This window comes from Pan paniscus, chromosome 6 (genome assembly GCF_029289425.2).
Source record: "Pan paniscus chromosome 6, NHGRI_mPanPan1-v2.0_pri, whole genome shotgun sequence".
NCBI classification, from domain to species: domain Eukaryota; kingdom Metazoa; phylum Chordata; class Mammalia; order Primates; family Hominidae; genus Pan; species Pan paniscus.
The window spans coordinates 80,987,485-81,014,278 of record NC_073255.2 but is presented as its reverse complement, the minus strand read 5'-3'; the positions used below and the strand labels follow the sequence as shown (position 1 = coordinate 81,014,278).

General features: G+C 40.9%; 1 protein-coding gene across 1 annotated transcript in view; it reads right to left on the bottom strand.

Moving 5' to 3' along the window:
* Nucleotides 1-6,288: 6,288 nt before the first annotated feature.
* LOC100982215 (integrator complex subunit 4-like protein 2) overlaps nt 6,289-26,794 on the bottom strand; it is a 50,151-nt gene continuing 29,645 nt past the window's right edge. Inside the window, 7 exon segments of the mRNA XM_063605763.1 lie at nt 6,289-8,729; nt 9,325-9,482; nt 11,635-11,768; nt 12,655-12,770; nt 15,044-15,186; nt 18,684-18,733; nt 18,736-18,888. Coding sequence (XP_063461833.1) covers nt 8,675-8,729; nt 9,325-9,482; nt 11,635-11,768; nt 12,655-12,770; nt 15,044-15,186; nt 18,684-18,733; nt 18,736-18,888 — 809 coding nt within the window. The 3' untranslated portion in view covers nt 6,289-8,674.

The window sequence follows — 26,794 nt, the reverse complement described above, 5'->3', positions numbered from 1 at the left end:
GGTTCTGCTGCTTGGATATCAAAAATCTGACTCCATGAAAGTGCATTATCACAATACTGACTTTGTGTATAAGCATTGAGTGTGTACATAAAATGTTGAAACTTCCTCGATAAATGAGATATCCTTTTCGTACATCTGCATTTGTGAAAGATAAAATTTCTTGAGATCTCAGCTCTTTGGGTGACTGCATATGCAGTGGTGACCCAGCACAGTTTCCATCAATCTCATCAAAAGACTTGAGGTTGTTGGGCACAGTATTTCAGATGACCAGAGTTAAAAAGCTGGGTATACACAATTAACAACCAAAGTGATATGCATTTATACCTTTCCCTTTATGACCAATTTCTTTATAAATATGGCTCATCTGCTCATAACTGTTAGACCCACCCAAATGTTATTAGTAACCTGAGTGTTTATGCTTGCAAAAATGTATGTTATTATTGTCTGTTTTATTATATTAAGTGGTGTATAAAGTATTCTGTTGTGTTTTTATGTTTCTCAAATAAGTTCCCCTTTAAAAAATAAATATCTTTAAATTTTTTAAATTATTTCTTCCATAATTATATTTTGGGGATTTTGATATTTTCTGGGCTGTGGTTTTGGGATTTTAGACGTTAGGGATTTTAGTCTTTTGGAATTTAAACAGTTTAGGACTATGATGTTCTGGACTATCTTTTGGGATTATGATTGGCTCCCCTTCTTTTCGGTACATAACATTACACCCTAAGTATTTTGTCATGTTGTTGTATAATTCTTCATAAAGAATTACTGACTGCAGAATATACTGCTAGGTAGCTGTACCAAAATTTATTTAGCTTTTTTCCTGTTATTAAACACACTTGCCTTGGGTTCTGGCTCTGGGCCCCTTACCTACACTGTCACTCCTTGTCATTGAATAACCAACAATTATGTGTTCTTTTTAGGAGTAATCACTTCTCTTTCCTCACCATATTTTGCTACTATAGAAAAGTGGATTCTTCTCCATGGCCTCCTTGAATTCCTGGGGTTTCACAGAGCCTTGGAAAAGCCAAACAACTTTGCAAAGGGGCATGAAGGAACTTCTTGGAGTGATGAAAATGTTCTACGACTTTAAAGAACAGATGTTCTTTAAAAAAAAAATTTAGTTTTTTTGAATAGTTAATACATACTTAAGGTATAGCATTCAAAGGATATACAATTAAATTAAATTAAATTAGTCCCCCTTCCTATGCCTGTGCCCTGTAGCCCTGCCACCCTGTATACCTTCCCAGAGGCAACTACTATTACCAGTTTCTTTTGAATTTTGAGATATGCCATGCATTTACAAAAAGTACTGGTTTTCTTTGCTTTCTTCTTTTTTAGGGGAGGAATGTGAGTGTGTGTGTGTTTGTGTATTACCTAACCATCTCAGCATTCATAGAAAGCTGCCTCATTACTTTTTAATAGCAACATTAAATTCTGAATAGAAATGGAAACTGTGGGAAACCTTAAGGTCTGAGTCACTTGGGAAGCTGTCTGTTTCAGAGCCGGCATAACACATCAGGTTTCACAGTAGCCTGGAAAAAACTGTCCACTGGACTATGCCACTTCCTCCCATCTCATGCTTGGTGGGTAACGTTATGATAGTTAACGATGCCTCCTGGGGACTTTGACATCAAGAAGGAGATGCCTACAAAGGGGCAAAGAGTAAATTACTCTCAAAGTGATTGAAGAATTAATGTATGATATATATCACTTCTTATTCATTTGGGTTGCTTGAACTGGTCCTGGAGGGCCTACCCAAAGCATGGGGAACCCAGCACAATGAAAGCCAAGACCATAGACTAGCTAAGCCCAACTGTGAAGTATGAGTTTGGTGGCCAGATGGTCTCTTCCTTTCACTTCTCTGATTTTTCTCTTGCAAGAGACAGCCCTGAAGTATTCTACTTCAGAAGCATTTGTGTTTTCTCTCCAGGAAGATTCTGCCTTCTATGACAATTATACAGAATACAGACCAACTGACTGTACATTAACTAACTGATTCCAAATGTTATTTTATTCCTCTGCCCCAGAATTGTAGCAGTTGTTCTGAAGTGCACAGAACAAGATGTAACCCAATCCAACACAATTAGCCATAAGAAATCTGAACTTCTGTACAAACAAAAATGGAAACTTGTTAGCTCTGGGAAAAATCCTGTGTCCCAGTGTTTCCTCTCTTTGTCACTTTATGCTCACAATTCTTAGGAAGCCTCAGTCTAGACATCCATCAGGAGACTACGGGCTCTAATGAGAAAGGTACACTGAGCACATTCTATGTGCACTGTACTGTGCTAGCTGTTTCCTTACTTGAGCTCACTTAATCCTCACAATATGAATTGCAATTAATCCTATTTCACTGAACAGGAAACTAAAGATCAGAATTTAAGTGGCTTGCCTAAGGTCACAGAATAAACAACAAAATGACATGAACTAGACAGAGTCAGCTCTGACTCCAAAAGTATTTTTTTAACCATATCATATTGCATCTCATTTATTTATTTGCTATTAAACTCTTTTCATTTATTTATTAATTACATCAAACACAGATGAGACCAAAACTAATTTAAAACTAGATACGGCTAGGCGCAGTGGCTCACACCTGTAATCCTAGCACTTTAGGAGGCCAAGGTGGGTGGATTGCCTGAGCTCAGGAGTTCGAGACCAGCCTGGGCAACACGGTGAAACCCCATCTCTACTAAAATACAAAAAATTAGCCGGGCCTGGTGGAGTGCGCCTGTAGTCCCAGCTATTCGGGATGCTGGGGCAGGAGAATTGCTTGAACCTGGGAGGCAGAGGTTGCCGTGAACCGAGATCGCACCACTGCACTCCAGCCTGAACGACAGAGGGAGACTCCATCTCCAAAAAAAAAAAACAACAACTGGATACACTGGGCCACTTTTCTTTAGATGCTATCAGGCAGAGCAAAACAGTTCCTCCCAGGAACACACACATTAGCAATCTATATGATGCCACTATGCCACTATGTGTAAACACATTTACATATAGTGATTCTTTTTAAGCTTACACAATAGGCTGAATTAATTATTTAAATCAATATTAAAGATAGTCAAAAAGATTCTGGATGTGCAAATCAAATGCAGTTTATTTTTTTCAATCTCTTAGAATCTCTAAAAATCAAATTTATAATTATGTCTCTTAGTAGCTTAGTAGAGCAAAGAGGAATGTTAGGAAATACAAAATAAATACAAAGTCTTGGTGACTTCTAAAACGCCATCTTTATTCCTGCACCTAGATGATGACAGATTACAAACGTGTATTTCTACTCTTTAATTACTAGACCAGTTCCAATACTACACAATAGGCGCTCTCCCTAAAAGACAATAAAAGTTTCAAAGCAAAAAGAGGATTTTAAAGAATTCAACTAAAAACTCCCATGTTCTTCAATGGTTAGTGTGTAAAAGAATTCCCATAAGAAAAGTAGTACATTTCTTTCTATCTCTGATAAATGAAGCCCCTTCTGTTTCAGGTTATAATGAGCTATTTTACTCCAAAAGAACAATTCTCTATTATGGAACACTTCTAAGGTGATATGGTTCCTGAAACAACAGTGTGTATAGCAACAGCACTTTCATGGACTTAACACAAAAATGTAAACTTTGAAAAACAGGAGGTCACTATTCATACTGAGAAATAGCAGACAAATGACTGCAGCATTCCTTAAAAGACAATCCCCTTCAACCCTGCTAGTGAGTTTAAACATGATTACATTTATAAAATTTGATTTAGTTACAAAATGTCAAGAGCATGTCCAGTATGTTAAATAAGCCATAGTTAGTTTACATTTTTTTTTTTTTTTTTTTTTTTTTGAGATGGAGTCTCGCTCTGTCGCCCAGGCTGCAGTGCAGTGGTGTGATCTCTGCTCACCACAAGCTCTGCCTCCCAGGTTCGCACCATTCTCCTGCCTCAGCCTCCCGAGTAGCTGGGACCACAGGCGCCCGCCACCACGCCTGGCTAATTTTTTGTATTTTTAGTAGAGACGGGGTTTCATCGTGTTAGCCAGGATGGTCTCCATCTCCTGAGCTCGTGATCCGCCCACCTCGGCCTCCCAAAGTGCTGGGATTACAGGCGTGAGCCACCGCGCCCGGCCAGTTAGTTTAAATTTTAAAGCAAACATCCATAAATGTCCAACTATTATCTATGTAACTGATATTCTCAAAATGCTTTTACCACATATCATTACAATAATCTTCACAACAGTTCTACAGGTGCAAGCCACAGCATCTGGCTCATAGGTGAGATCTTCATTGGGTTAAATGGCTGTTTGGATTACAAAACAGGGCACTATGTATGACAGTGAAATTTGTTTTACACTCATACTAACAAATACGTGGCTCCAGTCCTCATCAGAGAAACTTCCGTATGAAAGGCTAACATTTCACTCCATAACAACTCAGAAAGTGTAAGTTGTGGAGAACCCCAGGGGTCAACTGATCTAATCTCATGTGATACAGGAATCCCCTGTAAATCACTGCACATCACAGAATATGGATTTTAGAGTTGACAAAGCTAAACTCAAATCCTCGTTCTGCCTCTTCTTAGCAAATTACTTCATGTCTGCAATGATGGTTGTAAAGCGTCGCAGGTGCCCTCACTGCTATGGTCCATCTGCTTCCCTTTCCAGATTTTTCACCATCCTGCCTGTGCTCCTGAATACACACTCAAGCTAGAAACACAGAGCCCCGAACTTAGGACAGTGATCTGGCCGGCCACTGCCTAGCAAGACTATCATCTCAGGAAACCCAGACCATGAAGGCGAGTACCTTCTAAGAGCCAGCACTGCAGCTGATCACCAAATTGGCCAGCTTTTGTGCCTTTTGCACTTGCTTTAGTGCCAACAGGATAAAACTGTCAAGGACAAAATCTAAATGTTTATTTAGGTGGGGATGAGTCAGGAAGTAGACTTTATTTTACTGGGCTCAGGGCCAACAACCTCATTCAGTGGCCTCCAAAACTAAACACTTTGTTGAGGGAGAAGAGAAATCGCTTCACGAGAGGTATAGAAAGGACTGGAATCTCCGCTTACAGAGCTGTGGACTGCCCAGAACTTACAGCAGGGTCAGCAAATTTTTTCTGTAAAAGGTCAAATAGTAAATATGTTAGGTTTTACAGGCCGTATGGTCTCTGTGGCAACTACTCAGTTCTGTGATTGTGGCACGAAAGCAACTATAGACAATACCTAAACAAATGAGCGTGGCTGTGCTTCAATCAGATCTTACATACAAAAGCAGGCAACAGGCCAGCTTTGGTCCACAGGCTGTAGTTTGGTGACTCCTAGTTTAGAGTACTGTTACTGGCACATCACAGGTATACAATAAATATCAAGTATATGATTCAATGTACAGTGGCAAGAGAACAAACTGTCATGCTAAAATCATTTCAACCTTAAAAATAATTCAGCTTTCCCTATCTTTTATTGTTACTGATTACAGTGATGGTATTCAGGTGAACACTCTGCCATTTGGAATATCACTTAGGCTTAGCCTGTGCAGCTAATGCAGCTTCTTCACACCACACAGCCATCTTTGACATATTTCAACTTGTTAATGATTCATGTTCTGCAGCCCTTTTGGCTGATGCTATCACTGCAAAGCAGTGATATGTGTGAGTCCATTCATTACAGTAACAAGCTTTCACTCAAGCTTTGTTTCTTGCAGTATCTATCATTTCTAGTGTGATCTCCTCCACTGATTTTTTAAAATCCAGTCAACAGTAGGATTTTCTTGTTGAACTGTGAAGGCCTGTGCTTGGTAGGGACTTTGTGAATCATCCCTGCTTGGGTCCCAGAGCTACTGGAGGGCCCATCATTGGAGTGGCTGGTGAGACCCTCCAGGGCATGAGAGTTGCTATGGGCCTCTGTGTGGCTTCTAGAGGCTTCCCAGGGGCACAAAGACTATGTGACCCAGGTGGAAGCTCAGGAGGCTCACGCTGGACACATGCTGCACACTCTGGCTCCCCTGTGGCTGCAGCTGCACCCACCTACCCAGCATTCTCCCCATGACCTGTCCAGCCCAAGCCCACGGCACTCCCAGGGGAGCCCAGGACACCCTCAACTTTTTATTGGATTACTAGAGTATCAGACCACCCATTTATCTCTCAGTTCCTCACTCCCACCCCTGCACCCAGCAAGTCACCAAGTCCCCCAGGTGAGTAAACTGGAGCTAACAGCAGTTGGTACTTACGGCATATACTGGATTTGGCTCACTCACACGTGGTATTCCTATCTTCATCTACTGTATCTTCCTGGACTACATAAGCTGCAAAGTTAAAAACTGCATTTCTCAGATTCCCTTGAGCTAGGTTCCAGACGTGATTTATTATCAGTCAATCAAACACATTCGCATGAGTTTTGTATAGGGAACAATGTGAAGTCGGAAGAAAGGCAGAATGCAAGACACGGTTCTGGAGCCAGCAGCTTTATTGGTAGCATCCTGACTCAATAGGCAGCTTTCCTGATAATAGCAGGAACATCAGCCTCCTTGGTGGCCCACTCATTGTGTGGCTCTGGAAATCATTCCTGGATATTCCACCTAGTCTGTTTCTTTAGCCTTCCCAACAACTCTGTGAGCCATGTAACATTCTGTAATAAATTTCTTTCTGCTTAAATTAGTTAAAAGCCTCTTTGGTTTCTGCAAATGAACCCTGAGCAATAAACTTGACTAAGATCAAACAACTACAAGTCATGCGTTGTTTAATGATGGAGATACATTCTGAGACATACACTGTTATGTGATTTTGTCTCACAAACATCATAGAGTATATTTACACAAATCCAAATGGTATAGCCTACTACACACCTAGGCTATATGGGATAGTCTGTTGCTCCTAGGCTACAAATCTGTACAGCATGTTACTGTACTAAAGACTGTAGGCAACTGTAACACTGGTTACAATGGTAAATATTGGTAAATATGGTAAACAATGGTAAATATCTGTATATCTAAACATAAAAAAGGTACAGTAAAAATATAATCATGGGACCACCACAACGTTGTTATTCAGTGCATGACTGTATTAGCTCAGACGTTAACCAAAATGAGTCTGCCTTCAAAGCTCCATTCACTCAATCTCTATACTACACCACTGCAGTTCTGGGAGGCTGTTCTCCCTCAGGTCTCCCAGCTCTTCTAATGTCTGCTGAAGTTGGAATTCTCTTCTGCACATGGACTACGAAACTGACATGCTCAGTTATCATTTCATACTAGCTAAAGGATCTTCTCCTTTGTGAAGCATCCCTCACCACTACTACTCTGATGGGTCGGGGCCTTTCATCTGTTTTTCCACAGCATCTATGCTTCTCTTCACTGTATCATTTATCAAATTGATGATTTCTGCGTCCTGTAATAAACAGTGAGTACCTTAAGAACAAATGTCATTTCTTATTTCTCTCTACCCTCAGCAACTGGATTATTAGAATAAACAAATAGTTAATGCTGCTAAGTGAATGAATGACCTAATATAATGGGAAAACATAACTTGGAGGATGGTTCAGTTGGCCGGCTTTATAACATGTTAAGATGCAATAATGGACAGGAAAGCATGAACAAAGTACAAAGCGCTGTTATCCACCATCATAAGTCTTTGTCTATATCCATCTTGTCTACATGGGCTCTCTAAGGGCAGAATCCTAGCTAGCTGATCTGTATCTAGCACAGAGCTTGTTTCTTAGTGTATGGAATGAAATCATCCACTAAAAATTATTAGTTGAATGTGGCTGGTGCCAAATACTCTTCCGGGCAGATCGAAAGAGATCTCAACCAAGATACAAATGATATAATATAATATTTTTCTTTCTTTTTTTTTTTTGAGATGGAGTCTCACTCTGTTGCCCAGACTGGAGTGCAGTGGCGTGATCTTGGCTCACTGCAAGCTCCGCCTCCCGAGTTCAAGCGATTCTTATGCCTCAATCTCCCAAGTAGCTGGGATTACAGGCTACTATTTTTAGTAGAGATGGGGTTTCACTCAGCGGGGCTGGTCTTGAACTCCTAGCCTCAAGTGATCCTCCCGCCTCGGTCTCCCAAAGTGCTGGGATTACAGGCATGAGCCACTGCACCTGGCCGATATAATATTTTTCTCTTTTAAGAGCAAACAATAAAGAATTTAAACTCATTTGCTTTTAGCAAAAGCAGTACTGTTTGCTCTTAAAAGACATAATTTTTTAATCTTTTAAGAGCAAACAATACTGCTTTTGCTAAAAGCAAATGAGTTTAAATTCTTTTCATATCATTCAGGCCATTTTGAGGAAGGTCTGGCAGAGCCTTTTGGTTGTTCCCCAATATCTTTCTCCCATTCTTCCTGAGTATTAGAGTCATCGCATGTAAACCAGGCATTAGTCACCCAGAATAAAGACTGCATGTCCTCGCTCCTTGAAGTGAGAGATGGCCATGTGACTTAAGTTCTAGTCAATGGAATGCAAGTAAAATTAGAGTGTACAACTTTTGGGAAGTGTCTTTAAACAAACCACAGGGTGGAGATGATACCTTTCTCTTCCCGTTTCCTTTTCCCCACAGGATGGAATACAGGGGGGACAGTTAGATTCTGAAATGTTAAGCAGAGCTGCTTGATGCAGAAGATGAAGACACAAGAAAGAATGAGCCTAGGCCGGGCACAGTGGCTCACGCCTGTAATTCCAGCACCTTGGGAGGCCGAGGCGGGAGGATCACTTGAGCTCAGGAGTTTGAGACCGGCCTGGCCACCATGGTGAAACCTCGACTCTACAAAAAAAAAAAAAAAAAAAAAAAAAAGCCAAAATTAGCCGGGTAGGGTGGCATATGCCTGTGGTCCCAGCTACTTGGGAGGCTGAAGTGGGAGAATCACTTGAGCCCAGGAGGCTGCAGTTGCAGTGAGCTAATATTATGCCACTGCACTCCAGCCTGGGTGACAGGGTGAGACCCTGTCTCAAAAAAAAAAAAAAAAAAAAAAAAAGAATGGGCAAGCCTAGATCCTTGATGGTCATCTCAGCCCTGTCCTGCCTATGAGGAAGAATTAAACTTTGCTCCTGTTTTAGCCACTGTTACTTTGCATTTTGGTCACTCATCCTAATATATAAAATTAAAAAACTAAAAACAGGTTCTTTGTAACTATTTCTGTTGTGTACTAATCATCAATCGAGTCATGAATATAAAGAGCTCTTTTAAAAAATATGTTCAGACCACAATCTAATCCAAATACAAACAGACCATAAAACCGTGTGTGAATGTAGACCAATAGAGTCAGAATATCAAGCCTAGTAACCAACACCAGAATTCAGAACAGTCAAGCTGAGTGTAACAGCACTAACTCTGTCAGATGAAGGGATGATTACCCTACCTGATGGTGAATTCCAGCAGCTCCTGGGCTCCCTGAGGGTCCAAGTGCTGAAGACTATACACTCTTTCAAGGCTCTGCTGCAGGAACTGCTGTGAAGGATCCTCTTGAGGTATGATGCTGGGAGAAACAGCTGATGACACCAGTTTTCTACCTGGTAACTAAGCAAACACAGTGGGATTATAGAGTCATTAAGTTTGGTGGCTCAGCTTTTGGTAACACACACAAACACATAAAAGCATATTAAAAATGTGAGCTAAACAAAACAAAGGGGAAAAAAGGCTAGGAGATTCTATAAATAACATTTCTCCCCTTCCTCAGCAACAATTGGGAGTTAAAGAGAAAGAGACAAAATGCAAACATGGTCTACCCAATACAGCCACAGCTGCCAGGAGAAAAACAGAAAGGTATAATATTTTCTATTGCTAACTGAAATAAATGGGCCAACCACAGGAAGGAGACTAAAAATTAAACTGTTACTACATCTTTTTTTTTTTTAGACAGAGTTTCACTCTTGTTGCCTAGAGTGCAATGGTACCATCTCGGCTCACTGCAACCTCCGCCTCCCAGGTTCAAGCGATTCTCTTGCCTCAGCCTCCTGAGTAGCTGGGATTAGAGGTGGCCGCCCCCAGACCCAGCTAATTTTGTATTTTTAGTAGAGACAGGGTTTCTCCATGTTGGTCAGGCTGGTCTCGAACTCCTGACCACAGGTGATCCGCCTGCCTCAGCCACCCAGACTGCTGGGATTACAGGCGTGAGCCACTGCACCCGGCCACATTTATCTTTAAAACACGATCTTATCTTTCACTTGAAGGAAGAGTAATGATTTATTCCCAAATAAACTTATATAGCATACAATTTTTTCATGAGAATAATTTTTTTTTTATTTTTGGCCTAGCCCTTCAGATATACTTATTCTTACTGTTAAAAGTGGTTACCTTTTAAGATGGATGGGGAGGAGAGAGCAAAGAGTATTTCACTTTTCATTTTGTATCTACTTGTTTTTTGTTTTTTTTTGAGATGGAGTCTCACTCTGTCGCTCAGGCTGGAGTGCAGTGGCGCAATCTTGGCTCATTGCAACCTCTGCCTCCTGGGTTCAAGCAATTCTCCTGCCACAGCTTCCCAAGTAGCTGGGACTACAGGTGCCCACCACCATGCCCAGTTAATTTTTGTATTTTTAGTAGAGATGAGGTTTCACCATGTTGGCCAGGCTGGTCGTGAACTCCTGTCCTCAGATGATCCACCCGCCTCAGCCTCCCAAAATGCTTAGATTACAGGCATGAGCCACCGCACCTGGCCTCATTTTGTATATTACTCCAGATAAAGTGATTTGGAGTCACCCAAGCAGGGATGAGTTAATGCAAATAGAGAGATTGGAAGAGTACCTGGGCCACAGCATTCACGAAGGGTTTGCTATTATTATTATGATCCATTTTTAAATTTTCTTCTTTCTACCTCTAGGTTTTAAAAATAGTAAAGGTTTTATTTTTAAAAAATAAGCACTTGTGGAGAATCATGGCTATATGTAATAGTTAAAATATAACAATTTAGGCTGGGTGTGGTGGCTCACGCCTGTAATCCCAGCACTTTGGGAGGCCGAGGCAGGCAGATCATGAGGTCAGGAGATCAAGACCATCCTGGCTAACATGGTGAAACCCCGTCTCTACTAAAAAATACAAAAAATTAGCCGGGTGTGGTGGCAGGTGCCTGTAGTCCCAGCTACTCAGGAGGCTGAGGCAGGAGAATGGAGTGAACCTGGGAGGCAGAGCTTGCAGTGAGCCGAGATCACGCCACTGCACTTCAGCCTGGGCGACACAGCGAGACTTCGTCTCAAAAGGTAATAATAATAATAAAAAAAAATATATATATAACAATTTAAATTCTTGATCTAAAATATAATCTATTGTTCCAGGTTCCTTTCTTCTTGCCTAATATCAATAACCCAGGGACACCAAAAAAAATGAACCATCTTAAAAGGTAAAGGATACAAAAGCAAAAGTATAAAACAATGGCAAAGAGCCCAAGAGAGAAAGAGAATGAACAAACAAGTTTTCAGAGAATATATGGACTGCTTTCTACTATTTAATAACCACAAAGCACAAAAAATAAAAAGCCAAAAACAAGCTGCACACAGTGGTGCTCACCTGTAATCACAGCGACTTGGGAGGCTGAGCCAGGAGGATGGCTTAAGCCCAGGAGTTTGAGACCGCCCTGGGCAACATAACAAGACCCCCATCTCAAAGGAAAACATGAACAAAAATACCCCTACCCCGTGCAAAATAAAAACAAGGACAACAGATGTTTTCAACATACCCTCAAGGCAGGAACAAGATGAGAAAGACTGTCTCGGAGGTAGGCATAGTGCCTGACGGTGTGATCTGAGAACAATGCTCACATTGTTGGACAGGTTTTAGTAGCATCGAAAATAAGTACCAAAACTGCAATATCTGATAGATCACTGGGTTAAGTAAACTTGGAAGTATAAAAGGTTGGCCAGATTCTGGCACTCTCACTTTCCACCTCCAAAATCTCCATCAAGAGACTATGATTTTCTAATAATCAAAGAAATGCAAATACAAACAACAAAATACTTTCCCCTACTCCACCCACAGCCCCAATTACCAAAGGTTTTTAAAAATGCCAGAGACTGCCAAGAATACAAAAAAAAGGAAATGATTTTGCCTATAAAGTAAGCAACTATATTGCCTATCAAAGTACATACTGGCCAGGCATGGTGGCTCACGCCTGTAATCCCAACACTTTGGGAGGCTGAGGCGGGTGGATCAGTTGAGGTCAGGAGTTTGAGACCAGCCTGGGCAACAAGGTAAAACCCCGTCTCTACTAAAAATACAAAAATTAGCCAGGAGTGGTGGCAGGCACCTGTAATCCCAGCTACTTGGGAGGCTGAGGCAGGAGAATCATTTGAATCTGGGAGGCGGAGGTTGCAGTGAGCCGGGGTGGTGCCACTGCACTCCAGCCCAAGCAACAGGTTAGGAATTTGAGACCAGCCTGGCCAACATGGTGATACCCCGTGTCTACTAAAAATACAAAAATTAGCTGGGTGTGGTAGCGGGCACCTATAATCTCAGCTACTCAGGAGGCTGAGGCAGGAGAATTGCTTGAACCCGGGAGGCAGAGGTTTCAGTGAGCCGAGATCAGGCCACTGCACTCCAGCCTGGGTGACAGAATGAGACTCTGTTTTCAAAAAAAAAAAAAAAAAAAAGGAAAGAAAAGCAAAGAAAAGAAAACTCAGACCACCCTAGCTACACTGCAGAAGGAGATGCCAAAGCTGCCTGCCAACACATCAGGGCCCATCCTAAGCACAGAGGATACAAGCTGGATCATCCATGTCTGGTTCAGCTGTGTCAAAAAATGGGTGGGTGCTCAGAAGCTCTGGCACTAAGGGAAGCACTAGGGTTGGATGCCGACTTCCCAGAAACTTCAAGCACCTGAAACAAACAAATAAGAATGCACATCAACAAATTAGTAAAGTTAGTCCTTTGAAAAGTACTAGGAACTGGAATCAGAAAACCTGAACTGGAATTGGAAATTCTCAACCATATACTTTTGCTAACTCTATGACTTCAGATAAGTCACCCAGTTATTCTGGAACTTGGTTAATTCATCTAAAAAAACTGGTTATTATAAAGATAAAAGAACTGTTTATTTAACCAACAGCCATTTCCCCCATCTTTCTTCCTGAGAGAGCCCTGATTTTACTCAGGTATCAGGCAGGCAGCAAAGTGCTCGGAAAAGGCAGGTCCAGCCCAAGAGCTGAACCACTATTGGTCTAAACCCATCATGGCAATCCCGTTCCCATTTTCCAGTGACTGGTTTGCTGGTAGGCAAGTAAGCCAGTTCTAGACAATGGAGCACGAGAGTATGCTGGCTGGGGAGCTTCTCAGGGATGTTTTTGCAAATCAAAAGAGCAATGCATGAAAGGGAATGACCCTTCCTTTCTGTCTTGAGATATTATCTTATGAGGCAGCCATCTTACAACTATGAGAAGAAAGCCGGCCGGGTGCGGTGCCTCACGCCTATAATCCCAACACTTTGTGAGGCCAAGATGACTGGATCAGGAGGTCAAAGATCAAGACCATCCTGGCCAACATGGTGAAACCCCATCTCTGCTAAAAATACAAAAATTAGCTGGGCATGGCGGCACGGGCCTGTAGTCCCAGCTACTCGGGAGGCTGAGGCAGGAGAATCGCTTGAACCTGGGAGGTGGAGGTTCAGTGAGCCGATATTATGCCAATGCACTCCACCCTGGCGATAAAGAGAGACTCTGTCTCAAAAAAAAAAAAAAAAAAAAAAGAGCCAAGAGAACTGCAGAGCAACCAAAGAGAGCCCTGGTAACCTGTTGAATGACCAATCCTGAAACCAACCTTCTGACCTCGTTATGAAAAAACAGACTTATTGGCTAAGATATTTTTAATCAGATTGTCTTTTTTATTTGTGGGCAAAAACATTCTAATTGATATCCCGGGTGAAGTCCTGAAATCACAGATCTGTCTGAAAGTAAGTAGCCTTATGCAAGTAAATTTTTTCATCTACAAAATGAGATTAAAAGTCATTACTTCATAGAGTTGCTATATGCATTAAATAACTAACATAAAGTACTCAGCAAAGTGTCTGTCACATAGTAAGAACTCAATGTTAGCTATTATAACTACCTGAGGGCCCTTTATAAACTATAAGGAACTATACAAGCAAGGTAATTATATGTTTTTATTATTGTTTATGGTTTTTTTTTTTTTTGAGACTGTGTCTTGCTCTGTTGCCCAGGCTGGCATGCAGTGGCACAATCTCGGCTCACTGCAACCTCTGCTTCCAGGGTTCAAGCGATTCTCCTGCCTTTGCCTCCCGAGTAGCTGGGATTACAGGTACGTGCCACTACGCCCAGCAGATTTTTGCATTTTTAGTAGAGATGAGGTTTCACCATGTTGGCCAGGCTGGTCTTGAACTCCTGACCTCAGGTGATCCACCCGCCCCAGCCTCCCAAAGTGCTGGGATTATAGGCGTGAGCCACTGCACCCAGCCAATTAAGTGCACCTTCTAAACCAGAACTTAATGAACAAAAAATAATAAGGCCAGGCACAGTGGCTCATGCCTGTAATCCCAGCACTTTGGGAGGCCAGGGCAGGTGGATCACCTGAGGTCAGGAGTTCAAGACCAGCCTAACCAACATGGTAAAACCCCATCTCTACTAAAAAAAAAAACAAAAATTAGTTGGGTATGGTGGCGTGCACCTATAATCCCAGTTACTCGAGAGGCTGAGGCAGGAGAATCGCTTGAACCCAGGAGGCAGAAGTTGCAGTGAGCTGAGATCACGCCACTGCATTCTAGTCAAGGTGACAGAGCGAGACTCCATCTCAAAAAAAAAAAAGTAACAAAACAAAACACTATATAGGAGAAAGAGGAAATCTAATTAATTTATTTCTATACTTGTAATAGCTACCACAAGGGTTGGTGCGTAGTCAGCACACAGCAGGCACATAATATTTGCTAGGTGGATAGACGCACAAATTAGTAAGTAATCTAAAATGTGACATTCCGCTTAGGAATCAGATTCCTGAGAGCGGTTAAGTTGAATCAGGTTTCTAAAGTAAGGGCAAAATTCAGGGCCGTACTACCCTCAATCTATAAGGATGGAACAAATGTCAGCATTGTACATTTACCACATTATGCGACTCAGTGAGTAAATGGGCAAAAAAGTCATTACTTCCATATGGAGTCCCTATCAGTAGGGTAGTTGGTTAAATTTTTCAGCAGCTCCACCAATGCAAGATGAATCCCTTCTTTGGTTGAAACATTAGTACAGCATAAGAGTTCATGAAGAGCCTCTCGAATATCTCTGGATGAATCCTTTTAAAAAAAAAGTAATAATAATAGTAGTTACTGTTGGTTAGCAGACTCAGCCTCTGTCTACCATCCCCTTCTCCCCAGCCACCTTCCCATCTAGGGTGGCCATGTAACAAAGTATGTGGAAGTTTTTTGGCTGAAATTCCTGAAATATCTTTCATTTTATTGATAAAGGACCAGAGGCAGTAGCTTTATCCCCTTTGTTCTTTAACCTTCCTTTTCCATCCTCTCTGGAACTCAATCATGATGCTGAAGGTACAAGAGCCTTTTTGCAACTAGGAAAAAGGACAGGCTAAGAAGAAAGGCTAAGAGAGAGGCTGGGAATGGCCAGTTAGCAGAACACTCAGAACACACACACTTACTAAGTTTGCCATCTTATACAGGCACAGTTTGTGGCATCCCAAAACAATTACAACAGTAACATCAAAGATCACTGATCACAGATCACTGTAACAGATGTAATAATGAAAAAGTTTGAAATATTGCAAGAATTACCAAAATGTGACACAGACATAAAGTGAGCACATGCTATTGGAAAAATGGCACTGATAGACTTGCTCAATGCATGGTTGCCGCAATCTCTCAATTTATTTAAAAAATACAATATCTGCAAAGCCCAATAAAGAGAGGTATACCTGTATGTGCTAAATGGAGGAGTGAGGGAAAGAGTCGATCTATCTGAAGTGAATTTCAAGATTTCAAGAATGAGAAATATTAAAAGAGTGGCAAATCGAAATGTCACTCCTATCCATAAAATTCTGCAACAGTTTTCCATAATGTTAGAATAAAATCCAGACATCTTAAAATGGCCTACAAGGCTCTCCACCTCTCCCTAATCCCCTCTCAGACTTCATTTCATGCCACATTTCTACTTTCTCACTGTGGTTCACTCCTACTGGCTTTCTCTCTATTCTGCAAACACAACAAAGCTCACTTGTGTTTTAGAGCCTTCCCACTAGCTGTTGCCTCTACCTGAAGTTATTCTCCCAGTCTTCACATAGCTAGCTTCTGTTTACCATTCAAGACTCAACTTGAACATCATCTCCTCAGAAAGTCTTTACTAACCACTCAAATTACAGAGAAATTCCCCATTCCTCCATCATACTGTTTATCTTCTGCAAAACATTTATCACCATCTGAAATCATTTTGTTTGTTTACTCCACCTCTCTTTAGAATATAAGTTTTATAATATAAGTTTTATGATAGCAGGGATCCTGTCTGTTTTGATATCCCTATATTTCTAATACATAGACAGTGCTTGTTGAATAAAGAAGTGAGTTTTTCTAGGCAGGGTAGGATCTTGACATAGCAGGAAAAAAAAAAAGGTGAATTCCACCTGGAAGGGTCAGCAAGGTAAGGCTCAAAGCAATGAAGCACAGTGACATAGAAAATACAAGGGAGCAGTGCACAGCAGGGTGGAAGAATAGTCTACTGTAAGTTTATATGGGTCTGAACTCCTGAAAAGAATTAAAAAGCAAGGATTCTTTGTGAGTTATATACATAAGTACTCACAAATAAGCATACCTGTGAACAATTCTGTACATCAAAACATAGCTTGGAACATAGCTCAGCTACTCAGCAAACACTTGCCGAGCACCTAATTGTGCCAGACACTGCTGCAAGACATTGGTAATAAAAAAATGAAGAGTCAGCTGGGCACGGTGGCTCACACCATAATCCCAGCACTTTGGGAGGCCAAGGTGGGTGGATCACTTGAGGTCAGGGGTTCGAGACCAGCCCCTGGCCAATATGGTGAAACATCATCTCTACTAAAAATATATATATATATAAATTAGTATTGTAGTGCGTGCCTGTAATCCCAGCTACTCAGGAGACTGAGGCAGGAGAACTGCTTGAACCCAGGAGGTGAAGGTTGCAGTAAGCCAAGATCGCACCACTGCACTCCAGCCTGGGGAACAGAGCGAGACAGCCTCAAAAAGCAAAAAACAAACAAACAAACAAAAAGACAAAAAAAAAAAAAAAAAAAAAAAAAAGGAAAGGAAAAAGGAAAAGAAAAAGGAAAGGAAAGGAAAACAAAAGAGAAAAGAAAAGTCAAGACACCTTGAGGAGCTCACAGTCTTATGAAATAGAGAATTACTGAAAAATGCTAGAGCAGTATACACAGAGTGCTATGGGAATAGAGTGGTGGCATTTAGCCCACCCAGGGCTGGGAGTAACAGTTAGGGAAGGCTTCCTGGATATGTTACCTAATATAGGCTGTGGGAATAAGTGGACGTCTCCTGGGTTAAAGTGGCAGTTTTGCAAACTGAGGGGGAAATTACATTGAAGGTAAAATTGTGAGGAAAAGCCATATGTGTAGGAAAGTGACTTCAGCATAAAGTTCAAGGTGAGGAATGGTGGAAAAGAAAGCTAAAAAGGAAAGGAGTGGCTACGCTATGTATGAGGCCACCCATGAAGAACCACACATAGAATGTAAACTTATTTTTAGGAAAAAATACATGAAAAAATTATAAAGATTTATAATTCAGGAAAAATCTTAGTAGAAGTGCTAAGCAGCTGAGAGAATGGTAGGGACCTTCAAAACCAAAGCACCAGCTATTCTTTAAAGTATGCAGTAGAAATCTGTTACAAGTGTTCTAAAAACTAAGCACCTAATTACTATCCCTTTCACATCTGAACCCCATCTTCCCCAAAAAGGAAACCAGAGGACAAACCCCATTTATGAATACTCTGAAGAACTTGAGTAGTTGCAATTAAAATCCAGACATTTTAGAAAAATAATACAAGAACTACCTAGAGCTGTACGGCCTGGGAAGCAACTCTGTGTTTACATTTTGGTTCAGCCACTAACTCAGACAACTTTTTTTCTCTATAAAATTCCCAGGGTAGAATGAATCAATCCCTAAGAGCACTTGCTGCTATAACAGCCTATGATTCACTACAAGAATAAAATCAAATTAAAGGTTGAAAAGAACTCTTCATTATTTAGCCCCTACCTTATCTATAGCCACTTCCTCCACTCTTCCATCTCTTCAACTCTACGCTATCATTATAATAAACTCTTTTTACTTCCTTGAATTATCATATTCTGTCTTATCTCTGCATCTTTAGATATTGCTCCCTCTGTCTGGTACCCTTTCATCCTACCACCAGCGTCACTTCTCCTTTAAAAAAGATGCACTTCAGCTTGAGTGACAGAGTGAGACTCTATCTCAAAAGAAGAAGGAAAAAAAAAGCCTAGTTAAGTCCTACTCCTCCTTCAAGTGTCCACTACAGCACTTCCTCCTTCTTCCCAACCTCACCTCAGCCAATTCAGGTTAGACACTATGTATTCCCTAGGCATCCTATCCTTTCTTGATCACAGAAAGACAAAGCTTATTCAAATTTCCTGTTTCACAGTCAATTTCTTCCATCTTAGGGGAGGGGTATGGTGAGAAAACAGAACTGTGCTGCCTGATATACTGTTCTGTCACCAATACCTGATTTTAACAGGGGGGGTGAGGGATGAAGAAATGAGTAACAAATTAGGAACACTCACCTCTAGCACAGCCAGGACAGTGTCAAGCTGATCTTCTCGGAGGGTGATTTGTTAGAGATTTTTCTCATGGTATGTATGGACTGCAGACGTACTTCCTCAATTTCATCGTTGAACATGTCAACTAGGAAATCAAGGCACTTCTCAGCAAAAGAGGGTGAAGACTGGGCCAACATGCAGAGGGCCTCCACAGCAGCAATACGAACCTCTAGAAAAAAGAACAAATGAAACTGCACATCAGGCTGGGCACAGTGGCTCATGCCTGTAATCCCAACACTTTGGGAGGCCAAGGTAGGCAGACCACTTGAGCCCGCCTATGCAATGTGGTAAAACTCTGTTTCTACCAAAAATATTTAAAAATTAGCTGGCTGTGGTAGTGTGCGCCTGTTCTCTCAGCTACTTGGGAGGCTGAGATGGGAGGATCACTTGAACCTGGGAGGCAGAAATTACAGTTAGCCAAGGTCGTGCCACTGCACTCCAGCCTGGTGACAGAACGAGACCCTATCTCAAAACAAAACAAAGAAAAAACAAATTAGCCAAGTGTGGTGGCGCACGCCTATAGTCCCATCTACTTGGGAGGCTGAGGCAGGAAGATCACTTGTGCCCAGGAGTTTGAGGCTGCAGTGAGCCATGATCGTGCCACTACACTCCATCCTGGTGACAGACTGGGCCCCTGTCTCAAAAAAAAAAAAAAAAAAAAAACTCCCAAAACAAAAAAACAAAAACTGCACATCAGCCAGGTGCAGTGCCATACACCAAAGTCCCAGCTACTCAGGAAGCTGAGGTAGGAGGATCATTTGAGCTCAGGAGTTCAAGGCCGGCCTGAGCAACACACTGAAGCCCCGTATTTTATATATATATAAAGTAACTCATATCAAATTAAGAGCCATGGGAAAAGTCCAAGATGGATTCCTTCTCCTTCAGGCTGTCTTCTATTCTCTACTCCTCTCATTCTATAAACTCTCCCTGGGAGATCTCTATGCCCACAGTTTCACATACCACCCACCTTAACGTCGATCTAAGAATGTGGACTTTAGTATCACAAGGACTATGGCTTCAATCTGACTCCACATACATGTGATAAAGTCACATGTCTGTCTACATTAACTTCTTGAAAATTAAATTGTCTAACTTATCTCAGTATTCCGACCACAGTACTTTTTAAAAAGTCAGTTAGTAAATAATGTTATCATTATTATTAAGATTAAAGTAGACTAAATATCATTGTTCGAATTTTACAGGTAAAATTCAGCAACGTGGATTAACTTGCCTCAAAGTGAATGAGGGCAGGAATAGGACCAATACTCAGGTCTGTTGATTGTAGGCTAAAATCATATAGTGGTTAAGGATACATGCTTGGAATGATAGAGGTCTCAGAGCACACTGTAGTGAATGATCCCTCCACTAAGTTGGAGGGTGATCTTGAATAAGTAACTCAACTTCCTGGCACCTCAAATTTCTCACCTGGTAAATGGAGATAATACTCATTTCCTTACAGAGTTGTTAGGACTAAATGAGATAATACAGGTAAAGCACATAGGGACTCTGCCTGGCATATTTTAAGGGCTCAATAAGTATCACCTAGGGTATAGGTTTGGGTTCTGTAAGCACCCTGAAAACAGAGGCATGTTTTCCACCCCTTGGCATGCTCAGAACATGTAAACAATAAAGCCACTGATCCGAGGAAGCCCTTTCTTCATTCACTAATAAATGGGTCCTGAACACGTACTATATGCTAGGTGCAGTACTAAGGGCTAGGATACAAAGATGAGAAATGAGTAAGACACAGAAAATGCTCACAAGACTTCTATACATGGTTGTTTTTTTCTAGTGATTCCCATATGCTTCTGTAACAAAATGGACTCTTCCAAAACAAACAAAACAAAAAGTACCTAAAGTTGTGGTTAAAACTCACAAACACAATTTCCTCTTTGTATAAAGAAAGGTTTTATAGACATGTTAAAAGTAGAGTTACTACATTAAAGACAGATGATTCAGATTTTTCTTGGTAGTTATGAATTCCTCCTTTTCATCAGAAGAGAACAATTTTCTTCACTTCACAATAATATAATTTCAACATGAAATTGCTAATTATAAGGCAAGCTAGAGATAAACCCAAACATGTTAAGTGCTGGCTCTTCCTCCTAGAATTTTATCCATTACACCACACTGACTCATATATAACGTTTGCAAGTCCACCAAGGCAATCAGGAAGGAATTTCTGATCAGAAAGAGATAATCAGTGTGACCTCAGCTGATACAGTTCCAAGCAGAAGCAAAGAAATGTGGTATTTTACTTTGCCTGAACGGCCAGACTGTAAGCAAGAAAATTGACATTTTCCACTGAACTTTTTGGAATGTTGAAGATATGTCGGCCAGGCATGTCACGCCTGTAATTCCAGCACTTTGAGAGGCCAAGGCAGGAGGATCGCTTGAGCCGAGTTCAACACCAGCCTGGGCAACATAGTGAGACCCCACCTCTATAAAAAAAGTTAATTAAAAATAAATAAATAATATGTCACAGATTCCCCATGGGTACAGAGCAGAGAAAAGGAATCTACTATACTATATTTTAAAAAAGACTGATCCTCAGCATCTGCACATGTATAATTGGGTCCAGACTTAGCTACCTATTAGGTTTGTACTTAGTACTAAAGACACAAAGATGAACAAAAGCAAGACTATCCCCCAGGCTTACAAATAAGAACAGTTAATTGCATTACAGAGTGATGACTGTTGCCATGGAAAAGCACAGGGAATGTAAGAAAATGCATATGAAGAAATATAGCCCAATCAATGGGATCAGAGGTGGCTTTCTGTAATACGTGATCCCTAAAAACAATAACTAAAAGAGCTGCTAAGCCAAAAGAGAGAAAAAGGCCTTTCTAGAAGAAAAGCTGCATGCACAAAGTCCCAAAAAGGAGAGGGAAGATGGATAAATTAGAAGACTAGAAGTATGTGAGGCACTACACTAGAGTGAACAGCCAGCGAAGTAAGGCTCCATTTCATTCCCAGCAATGCACCCCTAAAACCCAAATTTTCCCAGAACTGTATAAATGTGATAAAATTAGAAAGCTGTCATACCTGATACCTGGTTATGGTATACTCACTTTTTAAACTTAAGTTAATTTGATTACATCTTAATAACATTTGCAACACGAAGGATAAATCCTTGAGGAGATGGATACCTATCTATATGATGTGATTATTTCATATTTCATGCCTGTATCAAAACATCTCATGTACCCCTTAAATATATATACTAGTATGGAACCAAAAAAGGACCCACATAGCCAAGACAATTCTAAGCAAAAAGAACAAAGCTGGAGGCCTCACGCTACCTGACTTCAAACTATACTACAAGGCTACAGTAACCAAAACAGCATAGTACTGGTACCAAAACAGATATATAGACCAATGGAACAGAACAGAGCCCTCAGAAATAACACCACACATCTACAACCATCTGATCTTTGACAAACCTGACAAAAACAACCAACAGGGAAAGGATTCTCTATTTAATAAATGGTGTTAGGAAAACTGGCTAGCCATATGCAGAAAACTGAAACTGGATCCCTTCCTTATACTTTATACAAAAATTAACTCAAGATGGATTAAAGGCTTAAATGTAAGACCTAAAACCATAAAAACCCCAGAAGAAAATCTAGGCAATACCATTCAGGACACAGGCATTGGCAAAGACTTCATGACTAAAACACCAAAAGCAACGGCAACGAAGCCAAAATTGACAAATGGGATCTAATTAAACTAAAGAGCTTCTGCACAGCAAAAGAAACTGTCATCAGAGTGAACAGGCAACCTACAGAATGGGAGAAAATTTTTGTAACCTATCCATCTGACAAAGAGCTAATATCCAGAATCTACAAGGAACTTAAATTCACACACACAAAAAAGAAAAAAACCATGACCCCATCAAAAAGTGGGCAAAGGATACGAACAGACACTTCTCAAAAGAAGACATTTACGCAACCAACAAACATATTTAAAAAAGCTCATCATCACTGGTCATTAGAGAAATGCAAATCAAAACCACAATGAGATACCATCTCACACCAGTTAGAATGGCGATCATTAAAAAGTCAGGAAACAACAGATGCTGGAGAAGATGTGGAGAAACAGGAACACTTTTACACTGTTGGTGGGAGTGTAAATTAGTTCAGCCATTGTGGAAGACAGTGTAGCGATTCCTCAAGGATCTAGAACCAGAAATACCATTTGACTCAGCAATCCCATTACTGGGCATATACCCAAAGCCTTATAAATCATTCTACTATAAAAACACATGCACACATATGTTTATTGCAGCACTATTCACAATAGTAAAGACTTGGAACCAACCCAAAGGCCCATCAATGATAGACTGGATAAAGAAAATGTGGCACATATACACCATGGAATACCACGCAGCCATAAAAAAGAATGAGTTCATGTTATTTGCAAGGACATGGATGAACCTGGAAACCATCATTCTCAGCAAACTAGCACAAGAACAGAAGACCAAACACCGCATGTTCTCACTCATAAGTGGGAGGTGAACAATGAGAACACATGGACACTGCAGGTGGGGGGGGGCATCACACACTGGGGCCTGTTAGGGGGTGGGGGGGCTGGGGGAGGGATAGCATTAGGAGAAATACCTAACGTAGATGATGGGTTGACGGGTGCAGCAAACCACCATGGCACGTGTATAACTATGTAACAAACCTGCACGTTCTGCACATGTACCCCAGAACTTAAAAGTATAAAAAAAGTATTTAAAAAATCTTAATGGCAAACTGAAAACTGTATAACTAAGTCATATAAATGTTAAAAGTGATGAAATTCAGTTGTAGAAATGAAACAAAGCAAAAATGCTAATAGAAACAAAATAGGTTTCAGTTACTCATTTTAGAGTAAAATAGGTTTTAATAACTGGACTTCCTTATTATCCAATATTATTTAAATTGTAATTCATATTTTAAGTTCATAGAGAATTAAAAAGCAGAGGTAGATTTACTTTCTATACATATGGAACATTTTAGAACAAATGATAGGCTAACCCAATTCTTACATCTACTGATGAAAAACTTTCTTTCAAAAATAATATTCTTGCCCTTCTAAGAAGCAGTTCTATCCTGAGGTATGATTGTATAGGCATTTTTAAGACCTGGCACAGGTCTCTGGCACAAATTTACTGTAAAATGTGGACAATCAACATTACCTCACCAGGTCTGTTACCCTTGCTGATAATGAAGAGGCTGGAGTCAATCATCTCAAAGCACTGAAATTCTGAGATGTACGTGAGACAGATAGCATATGGAAATCACATGGGCTTTATAGGATGTCTATTACAAGATGGAGTAATGAGGACCAGCTTTATCCTCCAAGGATGAGACAGAGACAAAATATATGAAACAACAGCATTCCAGACACTGGGCATCTGGCAATAAAGGACTGCAATCCCTGAGAGATGCGAAATAAATGAGGTGATCTCAATGATTACAATTCCGTTTAGAGAGACTCCAGGCACTAGGTCTTCTCTCCCTGAGTTGAGAAGATTGAGCTAGGAGTTTGGGACGTCCAATGTGGCTAGAGTTCATAGAGCAAATTTCTGGAAAGGAGAGAACTACACAGAGAGACAGAGAGCTTGGGAGATCTGCAGATGGTCGCCTCAAGTCTTCAGCTGAATTCTGATCTGTGCGACAGAGACCATCTGAGGCCTGGAAAAGAACCACTGAAAACAATGAGAGGAAACAATCTCCAGAGGTCACACAGGGCCTATAAAACCACAGTTAACTTAGAAGAATTTTGCAGCCAGGTGTGGTGGCTTATGTCTGTCATCCTAAAACTCTGGGAGGCCGAGGTGGCCGGATTGCTTGAGGCCAGGACTTCAAGCCTGGCCTGGGCAACATGGCAAAACCCATCTCTACAAAAAATACAAAAATCAGCCAGGTGTGGTGGTGTCCACCTGTGGTCCTAGTTACTCAGGAGGCTGAGGTGGGAAGGTTGTTTGAGCCCAGGAGGTCAAGGCTGCAGCGAGCTGTGACTGTACCTTGGCACTCCAGCCTGGGCAACAGAGCAAGATCCTGTCTCAAAAAAAAAAAAAAGAAAGAAAGAAAGAAAGAGAGAAAAAAGAAAAGAAGAGGTTTTGTGCTTCAAGTAGTGAAAAAGAAGAGTTTTTTGCTTCACTAGTGGAGAAAAGTAAGCTGTAGGCTAAATGCTACTCTAATCCTGCCTAACAAAGTATAAGACCTGAAAAAATGGATCCCAGAACAAAGCTCAAAAATATTTATAGGAATAAAATAATGTTCAGTATCCAATAAAGTGAAATCTATAATGTCTGGCATCCAATTAAAAATTATCAGACATGAAAAGACACAGGATGGAATATACACAGGATGAATATATAATACTGGAGGAAAAAAAATCCATCAAAACCAACCTAGGAATCACAGAAATAATAGTCCTAGTAAACAAGGATAGTAAGACAATTATAAACATATTATCTGTTGACAAAGCTAGAGGAAAGATTAAGTATGTTAAGAAAGACATGGTAGATACTAAAAAGACCCAAACTCTTTCTTCTTTTTTTTTGAGACAGGGTCTTGCTCTGTCACCCAGACTGGAGTGCACTCGTGTGATCATGGCTCCCTGCAACCTCTAACTCCTGGGCTCAAGCAATCCTCCTGCCTCAGCCTCCCAAGTAGCTGGGACTAAAGGCAATGCACAACCATGTCTGGCTAATTTTAAATTTTTTGTAGAGATAGGGTCTCCTTATGTGGTCCAGGGTGGAAAAAACCCAAATTCTAATCAAACTTCTAGAGACAGAAACTACATGTCTGAGATGAAAAATATACTGGGTGGGATTAACATCAGATTATATCTTGCAACACTCAAAGACAAAGCAATAGATACTATCTAAAATCAAACACAAAGAGAAAATAAAAACTGGAGAAAGAAAGGAAGGAAGGAAGGAAGGAAGGAAGGAAGGAAGGAAGGAAGGAAGGAAGGAATAATAGAGCATCAGTGAGCTGTAAAACAATGTCAGTATCCTAATGCATGTGTAATGAAAGTCGCCAAAGGGCCTGTAGAGTCAGAGAAATTTAAAAAAATAATAGTGGCTGGGTATGGTGGCTCACACCTGTAATCCCAGCACTTTGGGAGGCTGAAGCGCGCAGATAAGTTGAGCTCAGGGGTTTGAGACCAGCCTCGGCAACATGGCAAAACCCCGTCTCTACTAAAAATACAGAAATTAGCCGAGAGTGGTGGCGGGCACCTGCAGTCCCAACTACTGGGGAGGCTGAAGCATGAGAATTGCCTGAACTCAGGATGCAGAGATTGCAGTGAGCCAAGATCACACCACCGCACTTCAGCCTGGGCAAAACTCTGTCCCCGCCACACCCCCCGAAAAAAAAAGAGAGAGAAAGAAATAATAGCAAAAAAAAATTTCCAACTGTGATGAAAACTATTTGATTCAAGAAGCTCAACAAACTCCAAACAAAAGAAACATGACATGAACTATACCATACCTAGGCATATCATAATCAAATTGTTTAAAACCAGTGATAAAGAGAAATCTTAAAAGCAGCTTGAGATAAAAAGACACATTATATACAGAGGAAGATAAAAACGACAGCAGATTTCTCAACAGAAAACTATGGAGCAATATCATTAAAAGACTGGTAGAGGCCACGCACAGTGGCTCACGCCCGCAATCTCAACACTTTAGGAGGCCAAGGCAAAAGGATCACTTGAGCCCAGGAGCTCAAGACTGGCTTGGACAATATAGGGAGGCCCTGTCTCTGCAAAAAATTAAAAAATTAGCCGGGCATGGTGACATGTGCTTCTGGTCCCAGCTACTCGAGAGGCTGAGGTGGGAGGATTGCTTGGGTCCAGGAAGTCAAGGCTTCAGTGAGCTGTGATCACACCACTACACTCTAGCCTGGGTGACACAGTGAGACCCTGTCTCAAAAAACAAAAAAGTCTCTTGGAAAAAAAAAACTTATTAATCTAGAATTGGATTCCCACAAAAATATCTTTCTATATTTATTTATTTATTTATTTTTTGAGACAGAGTTTTGCTCTGTTGCTTGCCCAGGCTGGAGTGCTGTGGC